The 18,149-nt window shown below is 36.1% G+C and overlaps 1 protein-coding gene across 5 annotated transcripts in view; it reads left to right on the top strand.

Moving 5' to 3' along the window:
* The window catches only part of LOC135216988 (uncharacterized), a 358,855-nt gene that overhangs the window by 176,119 nt on the left and 164,587 nt on the right, over positions 1-18,149 (top strand). For all 5 annotated transcript variants that reach the window (XM_064252540.1, XM_064252538.1, XM_064252539.1 and 2 more), the window contains 2 exons: positions 2,257-2,444; positions 5,736-6,633. In XM_064252540.1, the coding sequence (XP_064108610.1) occupies positions 2,257-2,444; positions 5,736-6,633 (1,086 nt within the window). The remainder of the gene's footprint in view (positions 1-2,256; positions 2,445-5,735; positions 6,634-18,149) is intronic.

The raw sequence follows: 18,149 nt of genomic DNA, 5'->3' as shown, positions 1-18,149 counted from the left end.
CAAATCACAAGGGATCGTATAGCCTTTAGTGAATTGAAAAGCGAATAACTAAATCATAGACCAAGTCCTACACTACGACACCCAGATTTCTAAATTCATTTTGAATTGACATTCAAGATATGACATTGCGTTGTGTATACCAGTGAGTATATAAATGATATTAATTTACTGTAATTGTGAATGATGGATTCATTCTCATGAATGATGAGTTCGCTATACTAGCCTAGATGATTTGAGACCTCCCCTTAGCCTGGTCTCCTTTCCTCTATTCTCATCCAAAGAACATTACTATAGGAAACACCTCATCATTAGACATGCATATCCTAAAAAGGAATTTCCCCAAATGAACTTTTAGATAGGAATACGTTCTTAAGTGATTACAATATGGAGATCCCGATGACTTCTCGAAGATTGTTGGACTAGATCTTGTCCATATGACCACTTGCTTGAGCTAACACGACTCGACTCTGTTGGAGTTATATTCAGACTAGACTGACCATCGTTGGCCGACACCAAACATTCAGGCAACTACCTGAACAATGAAACAATGACCAACCTTGAAGGGCTCATCTCAGCATTGCTGTTCTTTTGGCCATATTGGAATGCGAGATGGCTAACTTGAAATTACTACCCTGAAAGCACACATCTTAGCATTGCCATTCTTTTGGTTTTATTAGGTTATATTAAGATGTGGCCAAGCTGGAAGCATTTATCTCAGCATTGCCATTCCTTTGGTTACATCAAGGTGTGAGATGCCCAAGCTGGAAGTACTTATCACAGCATTCCCATTCTTATGGCCAACATAGGATGCGAGATAGCTAAATTGGAAGCATGCATCTCAGCATTCCCATTTTTTTTTAGCTATATTAGAATGTGAGATGGCCAACCAGGAAGCTATCATCTCAACTTGCCATTCTTTTGGCTAAATTAGGATGTGAAATGACCAAATGGAAGCACTCAGCTAAGCATTCCCATACTTACGACTTTTTTTGGATGGGAGATGGCCTGCATTGAAGTACTACTCGTATCAACATTGCCATTCTTTTGGCTTCATTGGGAAGTGAAATGGCCAACCTGGGAGCAGTCATATCAGCATTGCCATTAAGGCTTCACTGCCAGTCCTGGAATTGAGAGGTCTCTGGTTCGCGCCTGTCGATCCCCAATTCTATTATCGCTTAATAAATTATCCCTCGGTTAAGCATATATGAAAATATATTAATTCCGAGGTAGAGCGAATTAGATATTAAAGGACATTTGTAGTTCGATATATGTATATGAATCACGGTAATGTTGATATATATAGTATATATATATATAATATATATATCTATCTATATATAAATATATTATATATATATATATATATATATATATAATATTATATATATATATTATATATACCACACACACACACATATACTCACACAACACACAATCATACACACACATATACAGGTAGTCCTTGGTTACTGTTGGGGTTTCCGTTCTGATAGCTTGATATTAAGTGAATACTGCTGATAACCGAAATTTGGCAAGGTGATATATATATATATAATTATATATATATATATATATATATATATATATATATATATATATATATATGTATATGTATATGTATATGTATATGTATATGTATGTATATGTATATTATATATATGTATATTATGTATATGTATATGTATATGTATATGTATATGTATATGTATATGTATATATATAATTATATATATAAATAAATATTTAGTCTTAGTTATCAGACATTTCATAAGAGTTTATGTGTACATCTGATATTGCTTAACAAAAAAGTTTTGTTCATTGTCTTTCTTTTGGCTATTATTTAGAAAGTGCACTTCTTGTATACCAGCAAATACAATAATCATATATTGTATTAATTTTAGGATGATGATATTTGTGATTTGGGACAATTTAGGCAGTAGATGTTACTGTATAGAATGGCTTTGTTTATGTTTTCTGTGATTGACAGTAAGTTTATGTTAAAACTTATGTTTAACTGTCATATGGTGGTAAAATGCAATTGTTATCCAGTGGTATTTTTAAAGAAAATGAACCCACCCAAATTTCTATACATACCAATTCAAACAACTTAAGTGCTCCATTCTAGGACTCCTTATTATAGACCCTAAAAACAATTCTTACAGAATTTTTTTTTAGTTTGAAATAGTGTTGATGACAATCTTTGTTACTTTTGTACATGTGTGTGATCACTGGTCTATGATTTTGGTTTCTTTCCAGAATTTCAGCAAGTTGTAATGGGATTAAAGCGAGAACACAAAGAATCCTTAGAGCGAGTTGAAAGAGATCAAGAGGTTTCATTGTTCAATTTAAGAGGCGAACAAGCTGAGAAACTCTGTCAGTATGAACAGAGAATTAGGGAGCTGGAGACAGAATTGGAAAAACTCAAAACAGTATCAGCAATTCAAGTAAGTTTCATGAATATGTTCATTTTTAAGCTTTCTACAATAATTTGTGAACCTGTCAATATTATTTAGCTTTCCATAATAATTTGCACTTAATCCACAAAGGAATGCACACTTGCATGCCAGTGACTTGTCAGTATTTATCCATAATCTTGCCATTCATGTGTTGTAAATGAGCAAATACAATTGTAAAGCTTATTTAGTAGTTGCTTTTGAAAGTTCACTTGTATCATTTACTTATTTGCACAAGTCATCTGAATTTCTCATGTGTCTCAGAGGTCTGGATAAACTAATCCTTCTTAATAATAATCATAATAATAATAATAATGAGTTCCTCGCTGGCCGAGTGGTTTTCGAGCTGGGCTGCCAATCCGGTAGTCCGAGGTTCGATTCCCGGCTCGGTCAACGCAGAATCAGAGAAATTTATTTCTGGTGATAGAAGTTCATTTCTCGATATAGTGTGGTTCGGATCCCACAATAAGCTGTAGGTCCCGTTGCTAGGTAACCAATTGGTTCCTAGCCACGTAAAAATATCTAATCCTTCGGGCCAGCCCTAGGAGAGCTGTTAATCAGCTCAGTGGTCTGGTAAAACTAAGATATACTTATAATAATAATAATAATAATAATTGGATGAGGTTTTTGTGGTGTTTTGTGTTTTGATATTCTAGAGAAAATAGATGAGGTACAGATATAGAATTCTTATTGCAGTATTGCTGTCTACCAATAACTTTACTTTTATTAACACTTCAATTGCTGCTGTCACATTGGTCATAGCAAACTTTGTCTGCATTACTCGTATTGGTACTACATCTGCAAATTTGTTTGAAGTATTTTATTAGTCTTTTAAGTACATATGCATTTTTTTCAGATATGGATGGCTACAGATATACATATTTAAAATTAAATCTAAACAGATAGCTTCAAAGGGGAATCAAACAGATACCCAAAGGCTCTCTGTTTAGATGTACTCATTTAAAATATGCCTGTACCCATACATAACTGTGGATTTCTTTCTGCATTTCAATCAAGACTCGTGCTACTATGAGTATTTTTAATTTATGAATTACTTTACACATAGACATTTGTTTTATACATATATGTGTTTGCAGACTTGATTTATGTATATTTTACTTGTGTATCTGAGAAATTTTTCATTTGATGGATGGAGGTTGTGTAGCATGTGTAGGTTGTAGGTAGCGTGAGATGTGAAAGTACTTGTCAATAGTTTTGTTCACTAGTTTGAATAGGAATTTGATTTAATTGATTATATGTACAGTGGTACCTCGAGATACGAAAGGCTCAACTTACGAAAAACTCGAGATACGAAAGCTGACACGAAAAATTTTACTGCTCTATATACGAAAAGTTTTCAAGATACGAAAGGTTTCTGAAAGTCCGAGATTCGCCCGATAACAATTTTGAAACTCGCGCCGCGCGCCGCCATCTTAGTTCTAGTAGACTCGCCACCATCCTCCTGCTCTCCCATTGGTTCCTGATGCTAGCCAAGCCATGAGATCCTTCTCTCCTATTGGACAGCATCCCTCCCATCATGCATCTTATACGTACGTACATGGTGGCGTCCCTACCCCGGCCACCTCGTACCAGAATCTTTATCTTACGCATGCGGCATTCGTTCGACCCAACGATTTCGTTTAGTAATGTAAATTCGTTGGTGATTTCGTTGTGCTACTTTATCGTGTTGTGAGAACCTAATTAGTATACGTACTACATACGTAACTTAATTACGTACAGTACATATAGTCATGGGTCCCAAGAAAGTTGCTGAAGTTCACAGAAAGAAGAGAATGCATTCTATGGAGACAAAGATGGAGATAATTAAAAAGTATGAAGCTGGCTTGCGGTTGAGTGTGATCGCTAAGGAATACGGCCGAAATCCGTCGACGATAGGCACCATTCTTAAGCAGAAAGCCATCAAAGCAGCTACACCTTCCAAGGGCGTGACTATTTTGTCCAACAAGAGGAGCCATGTGCATAATGAAATGGAAAGGCTGCTTCTTGTATGGATCGAGGACAAAAAAATCGATGGCGATACGATAACCGAGACGGCAATCTGCCAGAAGGCCAGCGCTATTTTCAGCGATTTGATTGCCCAAGCCGAAGACGACGGCGGAGAGGGGACATCAACTGCAACCCCAGAGTTCAAGGCTTCTCATGGGTGGTTCGAAAAATTCCGTAAATGGACTGGCATCCATTCGGTGGTGAAGAAATTGAAATTACGTAAAGTATAAAAAAGTAAAAAGAAATATAAAAATAAAAAAAAGACAATAAATTTTATTTTAAGTTTTTTGTAAAGTTAAGTGTTACAGTTTTGTTAATGTGTTTTGTAAAGTTTAGTTTGTTTTTCTGACATTTTTTTATGTGTTTCGTAAAGTTAAGCGTACGTATCTGCTGTTTGTCCTCCTCCTCTGCCGCCACTTTCGGAGATAGCCTCACTCGAAAGGTAAGCTTCCACATTTTACGTTACAGTAATAATATTTCTTGTACACTAATATACACTTTATTTTCAGGTTTTGCATTTTTATTCTTAATTTAGATATTGAATGGTCCAAATTGTTGTAGTATTTCATTGTTTATAGGTCAATTTAGCTTTATTATGAAATTTACCGGGGTGTTTTTGGAGGGCTTGGAACTGATTAGCCATTTTACATGTAAAATGTGGTCCAAGATACGAAAAACTCATGATACGAAAGGCGCCTCGGAACGGATTAATTTCGTATCTCGAGGTACTACTGTATTATGTTATATGATAAGGAAATCGATATACAGTATATATGTAAAAGTACCCCATCTATAAGTCTATGAACGAGTATAATGACATTGATATAATTGATAATTTATATTAAATATAACTAGGTAGAAATATTAAAATCTTTGCTTTTATTAATGTTAGATGAAGAATGATTGATGAAATACTTGGACATATGACTTGTTTATTTGAGAAATTCATAGAGGAATAAGCTTCTGACTCACTTTCTTGAAAACAAAAGCTGTCAGTCTACAAGGAATAGTAGGAAAAAGTTCACATGAGGATAAATAAATATGGTGTACATAAATTTGTATTCGCTTAATGGTTTATATTTCTTAGAATTCAGAAGTTATGATTTTAAATTTTGTGGTTATAACTATTATCCTCTGAAACACCCTGTACACAGACTTTCAAGAGATTTGTATGCAATGGCAGACTTAAAATTTTGTGATTGCTGGTTTGCTTTATCAATACGTATCATTATTTTTTATTTGCAGAATTTCTTAGGGAAAATTTGCTCTTTTCAGGAATTAACAGCAAAGACCAAAGCTGATTTTGAGTCTCCCACAACTCCTAAGAAGGAATCCCCATCTTCCAGTAGTCCCAGATCAGAACCCCCACCTCCCCCACCCCCACCCCCATCAGGACCAGGTGTGGCTGTTACCCCTCCCTCCTCACTCCCTAGCATGGCTGTTGGTCCCGCACCACCACAACCCCCAGGAATGATTGGTATGGGAGCACCTCCACCACCTCCTCTTCCAAACACAAGTGCACCTCTTGCTCCTGCTTATCCTCCGACCTCTCCTGGCATGCCTCCTCAGATCACAGGTGGGCAAGTGCCTCCACCACCACCACCACCTCCACCTCTTCTATCAGGGATTAGTGGACCTCCTCCTCCTCCTCCTCCTCCTCTCCCTATGCTTGGAATGAGTGGCCCACTTCCTCCTCCACCTCCTCCTATGCCTGGAATGGGTGGTTTACCACCACTTCCTCCTCCTCCTCCTCCTATGCCTGGAATGGGTGGTCCACCACCACCTCCCCCTCCTCCTATGCCTGGAATGGGTGGACCACCACCTCCTCCTCCAATGCCTGGAATGGGGGGACCACCCCCACCTCCTCCAATGCCTGGAATGGGTGGACCACCACCACCTCCTCCAATGCCTGGAATGGGTGGACCACCACCACCACCTCCAATGCCTGGAATGGGTGGACCACCCCCACCTCCTCCTATGCCTGGAATGGGTGGGCCACCGCCCCCACCTCCATTTCCTGGGATGGGTGGGCCGCCACCACCACCCATGCCAGGAGGAGGCCCTCCTCCTCCTCCTCTACCTCCTGGAATGAGAGGACCGCCACCCCCTCCAGGTGGTCCAACACCATTTCCAGCTCCTCCACCAGGCGGTTGGAATGCTTCACGGCCAGCTGGTAAGTGGTTTTGGGAAGCATGGTAATGGGCATGATGACTTTCACATGTGTGTACAGTATAGACTTGTATATAATCTAAAGAGGTATGATGTACCGCAGATTCAGATTTGTATGTAAATATCATTTAGTGCATAGTTTGGTATTCACAAAATTATTCTTTTATTTTTAGTTTTGTTAACAATTTATTTTTAGTTAATCTTCTGAAAGTCTTTTTAAAGCTTTTATAAGCTTTTTTTTCTTTTAAGTTATTGATTTGTTTTTCATTCAAAAGAATATGAGTCATCATGTGTTGATAAACTACTTTTTTATTTACTCTATTTTCAGTTGTCTTCTTTAGCTTTCTGAGACTTACTTTCTTATAGTAAAGCATCACCACTGATTAGTTACTAGAACATAACATTTCTTCCTTTTCCCAGAGTGACAGTATGACAATTTAGCCTTTTCAAAAAGACACTGATTGCATGAAATTGCATGTTGTAGGCAAATGACTATGGCACCATAACCATATACTATGCATGTTGTTATGAATGCTAATACTACGTATATTCATGTTGGATTTGTAGGCAGGTGGTATGTAATATAATAAAAGCCACTTGACATAAATTATTATATTTAACCTCTTGTAAATAGGACTACAGTGCAATCTTAAAATATTCTCAGTCAGTTTTGAATGACTTGGGAGAGTTAAATTGGTTGACTGTTTTCAGTCATGTTTGTCATTTATACTCTCAAGGAAATTTTCTCAATACTACTGTATAGTGAAATATTGTCCTGGGAAGAAAAACAGTGTTGGATATGAATTTGAACTGCACAGTGGTAAGTCTCAAGTCAATGTTTTTGGTTAAGTATTCAGTTGAATTTTTAGGACCAATTATGTAAAGTATTTGAAGATAGTGTAGTGATTATTATTTGTAAGTGTGTTGTTGCCATAATTAAATAGTGTAGTGATTATTTGTGAGAGTGTTGTTGCCATAAATAATGCACTGTAATATGCAGTGGTGATAACAATGCATTTTTGGCTAAATGAGTATTAAGTTAATAGAGCTGTTTAGCCTATTAGATATATTTTTTTTTCACTTTGTTCTGCATTGCAGTGCAGTATTATTACCCCAGCTCGAGATAATTAGCATGAGCTGCTAGTGTAGATGTTTTTTTGTACAAGATGTTCTTTTTTTAATAATGGCCAAGCTGCACTCCAGATGTATAGTCTATGATGAAATTAGCAGATTTTATTAATCATACCATTAATCTTTAAATGACTTGACTTAATATTCCCTAATGGTCTCATTGTTACAAAAAAGATTAATATTTATCAATATCCAAGCTGTAAATACACTGCATAGAGCCATTTTAGCATTGTCTTTTCTTTGAAATTTGTTGTATATTTTTCTAGAACATATTATCACCAACAAATTTTATTAGGTAGCTTTAGGGAGATGATGTAGTTGATATTTGGGAGCAATGTTGCCCACTAGCTGTGAAAATCATAGAATAAGATTCCTAACCGAATGTGAGGTCCCTTAAACTACAACTGACTCACCGCCTCAGACAGACACATTACGGCGGGTACCTTCTTTTTTACCTTATTACCATGCTAGAGGACTAGCGGATAAATATTCTTATGATAAGAAAGAAAGTTTGCTAGCTAAGAATGTCTCTGAAAACACCTGATTGTGGATTTTAGTCATTTTCATTTGGCAGAACAGATTCCTGTAATGGGCATGTATGCATTATGTGACAATAATGAAATACAGTAAAATACATTACAAAACAATATTTGATTTATATGAGGTCATTTTGTTTTGGACCTTTTGCTTACAAGAATGTATTACATCAGAGAGTGTATTCTTGTTAAAATGGGTATAAAGATAGGCCTAGGAAATTCAGGTCATAGATAATTTTCAGGATTATAGGCAGGAGGACATGAGCACGGCCTGAAGAAAAGCAATCGTGGATGACCTGTTCAGAGCATATCTGGTTTAAAGAATACGGCTCACTTTTAGTATTGATATCCAAAGTTTGTAAATATGGTATTTGTCATATCTAAAGGAACAATGCACACAAGTAATTTTAACTTTGTTAGAATTTGTCATTCTAATTTGACCCAGGTATATTTATTGAATAGCCCACATGATCCATTTCATGTATGTACAGAATATAAAGCAATGCTAACAGACAAAATTTTTTTTTGAAAAATTGAACAAATGTCAAGTTTTTAAATAAAGTTATAAACTTTGGCCAGTATCACCTTCAGTCTAATTTTTAAAGAGCTGTAATTCAAAAATTAAAATTTAAAACTCGCTATCTGTTTAGTTGTCTAGTTAAACTGGTACTAAAAAGTGTTTGACATCTTGAATAAAACTCGGTGAACTGCAATAGTTTGAAGAGAACTCACCACCAGTATTGGATACCCTACATGCAATCAGTTTTGCGCTTCAGTGCAGTTCTGTCCTTATGTAGTGCCATTCTTGTTGAGTGTTAGCTTAAGCTTTAAACAAATATTTGTGAGTAATTTGAGTCAGGAATATTCATTAATAGATGAAATTTCATACTTTTTATATTGTAAACTAATTTGAAGGTTAGTATTGCCTAATATGTAATGGGTAATCCTACTGATTTTATTATTATTATTGGTTTGTGGGTTCATTTTCTGTACCAAGTTGCATTTTTATTCAGTTAAAGACATGATTTTAAGAAGCAATGGAAGATTATTACAGGGAGTCCCTGGTTAAGGACGTTTCGGTTTTATGGCACTTTGGGGCTTGCCTAACGATGATGTTATCCAGATTTTTGGCGCTGGTAAGTAGTTTATCAGTGCAGATAAACTGCTTAATGGCACCGTTAAGTGCATCATAGGCACTTTTGTCAATGTAAATGCCATTTATTTGGTTAACAGCTTGTGCTTTAGGGCACTTGGGTTGACAAAAGTAGTACCCTATGTCCACACAATCAGATATTGGTCACATTTGGTGGTTTTTTCAAATTTGTTGGGTAAAACCATGACTGAGAGCAGGTCATAAGGTGGTTGTTTTTCCCTGGTGCTCATGTCGTTTTGTGAGTATAATTATCCATAAGGATAAATAATACTAAGTTTAGTTGAAGTATAATTTAGTAAGTTTGTAATCCAAGAACTGCTTTTCATTTCCTAATGAAAAATACTTTTATTAATTGAAACTAACTATTTGGATAGAAATGAGTGATTTAGACATTTCATATAAACAACTTACCAAGTTATTACATAGCAATAGTTTCCACTCACACTGCAGCCTAATTTTTAAAAACCACTGTAGTGCCTCTGTTCTTTTTGTGTAGCTCAAGTTTTCTAATCTTTTTTGGACTTAATTATGTCAGACTCTGGCTTCTCTAGTATTCGTTATTGTAGCAAAGGATTTTAAGACTAGACTTATTAAATCTACTTATGATTATTTCTAATTGTAAGGGGCAAGTATGAAGTAAAGAGCAAACAAGTAATGACTGCAAGGACTGGGATGATAGGAAATGGAAGGATTTGAAATCTCATCTGGATAAACTTTAAAGGGATAGGAAGAGAAAGGTGGGCTCTAGAGCCAAAAGTAGGGGCACTCCTGTTCCCATCTTGTCTCCCATCACCAGCACTCCTTCTATAGTATCACTTACAGTCGAGCATCCCCCCCCCTTCCCCATTCGCAGTTTCAGTTTCATGGACTTACCGACTTGCGGGACCCAGCCGATAATTAGGGGCTGCCTGTACCAGGATAGTGGGTGTAGTGATAGTTTTGTGTGTACCAGGATAGTGGGTGTAGTGATAGTTTTGTGTAAGAGGAGGAGGGGTTGATTATCCCGCCGGTTATCCTAGACAAAGGTCCTTGTCATGCTACCCTGCCCCTGGGAGAAGACATACTGGAAGTCCAAGGGAAGCCAGTGTGGTTTGCCCAAGGGTAGTTGCCCCCTCCCAGTCAAGCCTGTTGTACGTACCCAGGCTTCAACAGACAGCCATTGGAAAGGTGTCTCTGTGAATGTGTATCAGTTGTTCTCTGATTCCAAGGATTCCAGTTCTGACAAGAGGAGCTTATGGGACTTCCCAAACGAGTCTTGCCATCTGAAGAGACATGCAGACGACGTTGACCACTCTTCTTCTCTGCCTTGTAAGTGGTTTAAGGAACTGTCCTGCATCCATTAACTCTCCTGCAGTACATGAGACAGCCCAGAGTATTTTTCCTCCAAGTATTCTGCTGTGGAGCACCAGTATTTGGATCCCAAGTACCTGAGCACCAATAGTCACCCAACTTCTTCCTGGAGCCTATTGTTCATGAGCGTCTAACGTCTTCTCCTGAGCACCCAACACCAGTTCCAGTTTCCGAGCGCCCATCGCCAGCTCCCGAGTTCTTGGCACCAGCTCCTGAATGTTTGGTGCCAGCTTTTGAGCACCCTGTGCCTCCTCTTCAGCATCAACTTCCAGCTTTGGGTTTTTTGGCTCTTGCTGTAGATGCTCTATCCTTGGCACCCATCAAACAACAGTTGGCCAATATTATGGGCTTGCTTCAAAAAGCTCTTGCTGTAGCCAAGTCAACAAAGGGTTTGTATCTGTCTCTGGTCTCCTCAGATGAAGAGCAGTTAGACCAAGAACCTGCCACCTCAGTGTATGCAGCTCTTTTTAGGTATTTTCTGGTGAGCTTCCAGTTTTTTTGTGCCAGCTACCCCAGGCTCACCTGCCTTGGCTTTCCTGACGAGTAGCCAACCTGAATGTCAGCGCTTGGCTCCCCAAAGTGTTTCTTTCCTCCTCATCGAGGAAAGCTCTGAGAGGTTCGATGATTGGCTCTCTGTGAAGAGAAAGCGAAGTAAGGCCTCCTTCACCATTATTTGCGGGAAATTTGCGCATTTGCGGTATTTTTCTATGAGAAATATCCAGAAATTCCTGGGGTTTTTTTATCAGTTGCATCATAAAATGTACTTTTGTTTTTTTATAAAACTATTAAAAAAAACAGGTATAAACATTTTTAGTGGGTTTTTCTTGAGTTTTGACTAACAAAATAGGCAGTTTTAAGTGTTTTTATCATGAGGGTTTCAACTATTTGCGGATTCTAGCTATTCTCGGGGGCGGGGGGAGGGGGGGGTCTAGTATGCATCCCCAGTGAATACGAGGGGAACACTATAATTACAGAATCACAGCCCTCCCTCTTTCTCTCATGGACCTAAGGGACACAAATGAATTGAGCTCTTCTGCTTTGTTGTTCCTCAAAAGTGGGCGGGGCTAGTTGGCTACACAAAATCAACAGAGGCACTACTACAATTTTTCAAGATTAGGCTACTGCGTGAGTGAAAACTATGGCTATGTAATTACTTGGTAACTATATATGAAACTTAATTTTATCATAAAAATAACATTTTTGTTTTGATCCAGTATCATGTAGTATTTATAAAAAAAATAAAATAATACATCTTGGGTAATAGTGATAGTAGGTACTTATAGTAAAACCAGTTCAAAGAAATTGGCAGTCATTGTGACAAAATATCTTTCAATGATCATCTCCTTTTTAGCAGGTACCAACTGACTATGGAAAGTATATTTTTGTTCTATACTAAGAATTTTAATCTCCCATATGATTATCCCTTAAATGCTTGTTAGGAAGACAATGCCATACAGTATCAAGCCAAAAGCTCTGGATCCAAATGGAAGAAAGGAATGGCTGGTAATTTTAGAGATAGCTTCAAACTTTTGTTGAGTTCTGTTGAGTCTTCATTAATTTAAATCTTCTTTGTCATCAGATTAACAAGAAATACTAAGCTATTTTTTTTATTTGCAAAAAAATTTAGAAACCTATTCTAGGTAATGTTTATACTTTAAAAGAAGTAGTAAATGCCTTTTGCCATATAGTTTTGGTTGCTGAAAATCTCACAACTGGCAGGTGTTGGTGCTCTAACTTACATCAAATGAAACAATTAATTTTTAGTGTTTTACAGACTAAAGCAAGGAATTTCTTCTTAAGAAGTAAAGTATGATTGGTGATAAAAAATGCAAAATTCCTCAGTGACTCATAAGACACTTTAGTGGAGTTTTTCTTATAGGAGTGAATTTCATATTGGAAAGAATTTTTAGTTTAAGAAATAATTAGGTAATTATAGAATTATAGGATATTTTTTTCATTTTGTAATATAGTGTGGTGCTTGACTTTTTTTTTCTATACTACAGAATACATATGCTATCATTTTTACAAACTGAATTATCTAGACATTTTTCCAGTTCATTTCTCCAGCCTTATCTGTTTATTTTTAATAGAATTTTCTTTGATCAGGTTTCACGTAATATTAAGATGGTATAAGCTTTCCAAAACTCTTATTTTTCAGTAACCTGTGCATTAATGATTTCTATAACTCTTTAATTTCATCATAATATTGTATACAGTGTTCCTTTAGACTTGCCTGACTGTGCTAGGTGGCATATTCTTAATTATTATAAATGTGTGATCTTATAATGGTGATAGCTGAACAATGCTTCTGTATTAGCCAGCCTTATTACAAATGAGCCAAAGATGCAGAAAAATTTCCTGTGGAAATCTAGTGCCCTTGAATAAGGTCCTCAGTTTTTCTTGGTAACAGCCATATGCAATGTTAATTTTTTTTATATACTGCAGTATTTTTTAGTAAGCATAATTATTTTGCTCTCAATTTAGTGAATGTGCTTTGTTGTTATTCATTTTCTTAAGGTTAGTTGAAATGATCATAAGCATGGGTGATTATAATTTGAGGTAGCCTTTCAGATGCTTTGGCATCATTGACTCGTCTTGGTAAGGTGTAGACTACCAAGGACTAGATTTCCATTTTTAGAACCTTCATTAGTGTAAAAATCTCGTGAAAGCTGTGATGCTTAGTATTGTAGTGCTATACATATAGCGAATTTCTGTGTTAAGTAAAACATATAGTGTAGCCATTGAACCTTGTATTTTGTATAAAATGGTTTTCAATAGGATGCCTGAAACTGCATAAAGCATGCATTGTGTTTAATAGTATACTAAGTTCCAAGTTAATGAAAATATATTTATATACTATCTAGGTGATAAAGATGGTGATGGCAGTTTTGCTAACTAATGGCTATGTAATTGTGAATATAAGTTTAGTGTTTAAAACTGTCAGATTTCCTGTACTATATAATTCACAAGAAGCATGTTAAAATTCCCAGTATGAAGATCACACACTGAAGATTATACCATAATACCACATTTGTAGTGGTACATACAGTACTATTAGAATTTTCCAGATAAAGACAGTAGGTCTTGTAATTAGCAGCTGATGAAGAGTGATCTTTAATAGTACTACTCAACTTTGAATAATAATTTGATTGGTTATCAGCCAGAATCCAGGAATTGCAACTGTCTGGTCTATTTCTACACCAAAATACAGCTTAATGCCACAAAGAGATAAATCCCAGTGAGATGGCATATTTTCAGACTTCAAAAGCCAACACTGGCTCTTGGAGGAAGTGTTTCTGTCCTTATACCCATGATCATTAGCTAGTTGTACTTTAGAAACTGGATGTTTTTAAAGTAATAAAATTGTTTGAATTAACATTATCATCCTTGTTGGCCCAGGGTGTGGCCAGTTTTGAACTGGATGAATTCTTGTGTTAGAATTTAGTCTCATTTGTGAGAGAAATGAGCTATTTATTGGGAAGAGTAACTGCTGCAATAACTTTACTGTGAACAGATGAAAGTTTGTAACTGAGAAGCATCCATACCATGTTAACCCTTCTATTCTGCGCTGAACATATATATGTAGTAACCTGTGTGAGGCTTGGTGGTTTTGGGATTGGCAACAACTCTTCCATCACAACATTTTTAAGGACAATTAATATCCTGGTCATGCAAAGAGCTAAGAGCTAACAAAAGTTGCCAAGTATTAATGGGCCATCCAAGTCATATGAATGATTTTCCATAGATTTTAGTCAATACCATGGCACAAAATAAGGCTCAGAAGGTCCACCAGATGTGACCACATAGTTAATATTTGACCTCTGTTGAGGTCTGCTAGACCCTAAATGGTTAAGGCTAAGATCCACTTCATTTGCATCAGTGGCAGATAAGCATCAGCAACATAAACTGCATAATTTTTTTTAGTTTGTCCCTTTCTCACAGTAATCAAACCATGGAAAAGACTAGAGAAATATAGGTGTCAGAAACTTGAATGTACTTAATAAAACACTTTCAGCAATGTTTCTTGATGTAGTCGGTTAAAGAAACCAAAGAAGTTTAAGTAGTATTTTCAGTTCAGCTGTGGAGTAAGTAAAGGCCAGTTGTTACCAGAGTCAAGATAGGACTAATAAGTCATTTTGAACAAATCTGGAATTTCATCTATTGCCGAAGGTTATTGTGATTGAAACTGGTTAGATTTGAAAGAAAAAATACTTAATTCTTTCTTCCATGCAGACTGGCTATCAGGAACAATTGTATTATAGATTTCAAGGGCTTAAATAAGGGTTTCAACTTGGTAACTACCTAGAGGGGAGGGGGAGTTTAATAATTCAGTCCTTTGCAGTTCACTCTGTATTACATCTTATTGTCTGAAAAGTGAATTGTTATAATGGACTATGATGATCATGAATACTGTATATGTATTAACAAATCCATCTTTAATGTCTACACGGCAATTAATGAATTGTTGAAACAGTATTGTTATCTTGATCATTATGAATTATATTAAAAGACTTGAAAGTGGTGGTACCTTGAGTTTAACATCTTACTGGATGGACAGAATAAACGAGGGTAATGATGATGAATGTTTGTGTGATTGCAATTTAGGAACCACTATAGTATAACACATCTTTTTATTCTTTGACTGGGCATGTATATGAAATGAAGACGAGAGGTATTGCAGTATTAAGTATGAATAGGCCAATGCAAACTAAGCCCCTACATTAAAAGCTACAAGTTCTGAATCAGTAGTGTGAAGTTTTGGCAGGGCTCGAAAAGACTTAATACATATTAAAATAAATGAGGCCACAAATAAAAAGTAAGCATTACTAAACCAAGAGTGGTATGGAATGGATTGGAAAAGGAAGAACAAAGATGATAAAAGAAATGATTGGGACCAAAAGATAAGACACTAATTTGTACTTTTTTTGCACCATCTGATAATGGTACTGAAAGTAAATGCTACAACCACCAGAAAAGAAATCTATGTATGGCAGTTTAAGAATTACTTTTAATTAAAAAAAATGCCATCTAGCTGGAGGATAATAAAAGAGAATCAAACTAAGTGACAGTACTCTTCATGTTGAAAAACACTCAAGCCATGAAGAAAGCCAATGTGGCCAGATAGTGTTGCTTTTATTTGTAATGCAAATAGATCATTGACAGTTGCTGTAACTGGGTGCTATCCTAATATCCGTGGCATAAGTATTTGTGATAGAGTATCTCATGAGTGAATAATTAGTTCAGTGATATCTACATGCATTTGTATTTAAATTTTGACGAAGGTATCTTAAATTGTGGTTTAAACTGTGGATTTTATGGTATAATCCAAGAGTTAAGAATATGTGACAATCCTTTAGTGCCCCACGACATAGTGCACTCACCTAGTACTTTATCTCGTTTGCTTGCTCCTGCCTGTGTGTGCTTGTGTGTCCTTGGCCACACGTGTACCATGATTACTCTGGTGGCGGAAACTGCTCACCTGGAACTTCTACCTTTGGGTGTTACACTCTCAAGCTGTGCCAGGTCAGTAAACTTAATACTATATGAAGATAGAACAACAGCATTTTATATATCTAATGATTGTGTATCTACACATAGTATACAGTATATCTTATGAGAATACAGTAGATTTTTGTTTGAAGGGTTTTCTACTTGTGTATATTTTTCACTCATTAAATCTTTCAGATTCTAATGATGTCATTTGCAGTTATCCAAATATCATCCCTTGAGATTGCTATGACTGCAATTGACATTTCAAAGAAATTGTTTTTAGCTAACTTCAATTTGTTGCTTTGACTTTCAATTTTGACTTCTTGCTATTTTAACTTGCTATAATAAAGCATAAGTATTAAACTTAAGGACCCCTAAACCCCATCTTTTTAGGTATTTGTCATAAAAAATGGACAAATAGAAAATTATCCTGTAACACAATTGCAGGTTTTTTTGTGTGCCTGTGAATTAGAATATCATCAGGTTTAATGCCACTCAGCTGTTTTTAACAACTTAACAATTTTTGAGAGATGAGAAAAGGTATCTTAATTTTACAGAATTTTTTTTTATATTTCTTGACTTTTGCACTGGTGGTGGTTCTGCCAGTGAGTGTTCTAAAACAATTCATACCATGTTTGTGTCTTGCTTGGCATTTCTTCTATCTTACATATGTTATTGTTTGTACATTCATGGTGTGAGGAGGCTTCATCTGAGAGGAACAGTAACTTTGTTAGTGTTTATACATGTGATTCCTCGAACATTAGTTATATCTATACTTCTGTTATGATTGGTTTCTGATGTCTGGCAAAAATCCCTTATTCTGCGATGAATGTGTTACACCTTTGACTGTGAGACATTTGCTGGTTGGATGTCTCAGTCTTGGGAATCTAAGGCATATGTTCATCTCTTGAGGATGTGACAGATGGACATTTCACCTATGAAACAATTCTCAGGGAGGACTAATTTAAAAAAGCTATATATCTGTTAGGAAGGCAGTAATCCTCAACAAAAATTAGATCATATAAAGTATGTGTATGTATGCATATTATGTATGTATTTTACAGATATGACTACATATAATATGTACAATAAATATTTTTAGATATTTCTTATATGAGACTCCTTTTAAACGTATATTTATCTTTATAATTTCCCATTTGATTTTATTACATCATCAATAACCTAGATGTTGTGCAGCCAGTTTTAATAGAAACAAATAAGTCAATCAGTCATTAGAATGCTTTGAGTAAAGAAACATGTATAACAGAGAAGTGATCCATTTAGGAGGGTTGGCCAGCAAGTAAAAACACAAGAAAGATAAAAAAGGTTGGGTTAATCTCAGTGAAGTTCATCCAAAACAGGACCTTCAACAGTTTGGAAATTAATATTCAGGGGGAAACAAAGTGAATATAACAAATTATAGATATTGCATTTTGAGCAGTTATTTTATTCAGTTTTGGTTGCAGGTCCACAATAATATAGTTGTGTGAGAGTTGATTGTTCTTAATAAATAACAGTAGCTTTTGAACCTTGTGCTAGATTTATCCTCAGTAAAGTGTCAGTGGTAGTACAATTCCACAATGAAGATTGCAAAAGAAGGAAGCGCTCAACACCCCTAGCAGGTAATTTCGTTGTTGATCGTATTTCTGTTCGCTACTCTGCTGGAACATCTTGTGGGCTGTGATGATGCTGCATGGTGATCCCTTTGTGGCATGGCTGCAAGGTCTAGACTTTAGGTCCCTTGCATTGCATCCTGTCTGAGGGAGGAAAGCAGAAGAGTAGGCAGCAACAGGCAGAGGAAAAACAGCTTGTCTTAAAATTGAAAATTTTTAACGAAGTTTGTAAGAATATAAAATTGAC

The sequence above is a fragment of the Macrobrachium nipponense genome, chromosome 7 (genome assembly GCF_015104395.2).
Source record: "Macrobrachium nipponense isolate FS-2020 chromosome 7, ASM1510439v2, whole genome shotgun sequence".
Taxonomy (NCBI): domain Eukaryota; kingdom Metazoa; phylum Arthropoda; class Malacostraca; order Decapoda; family Palaemonidae; genus Macrobrachium; species Macrobrachium nipponense.
Note: the sequence above shows the minus strand (reverse complement) of the source record. Positions and strands in the feature narration are given on the sequence as shown.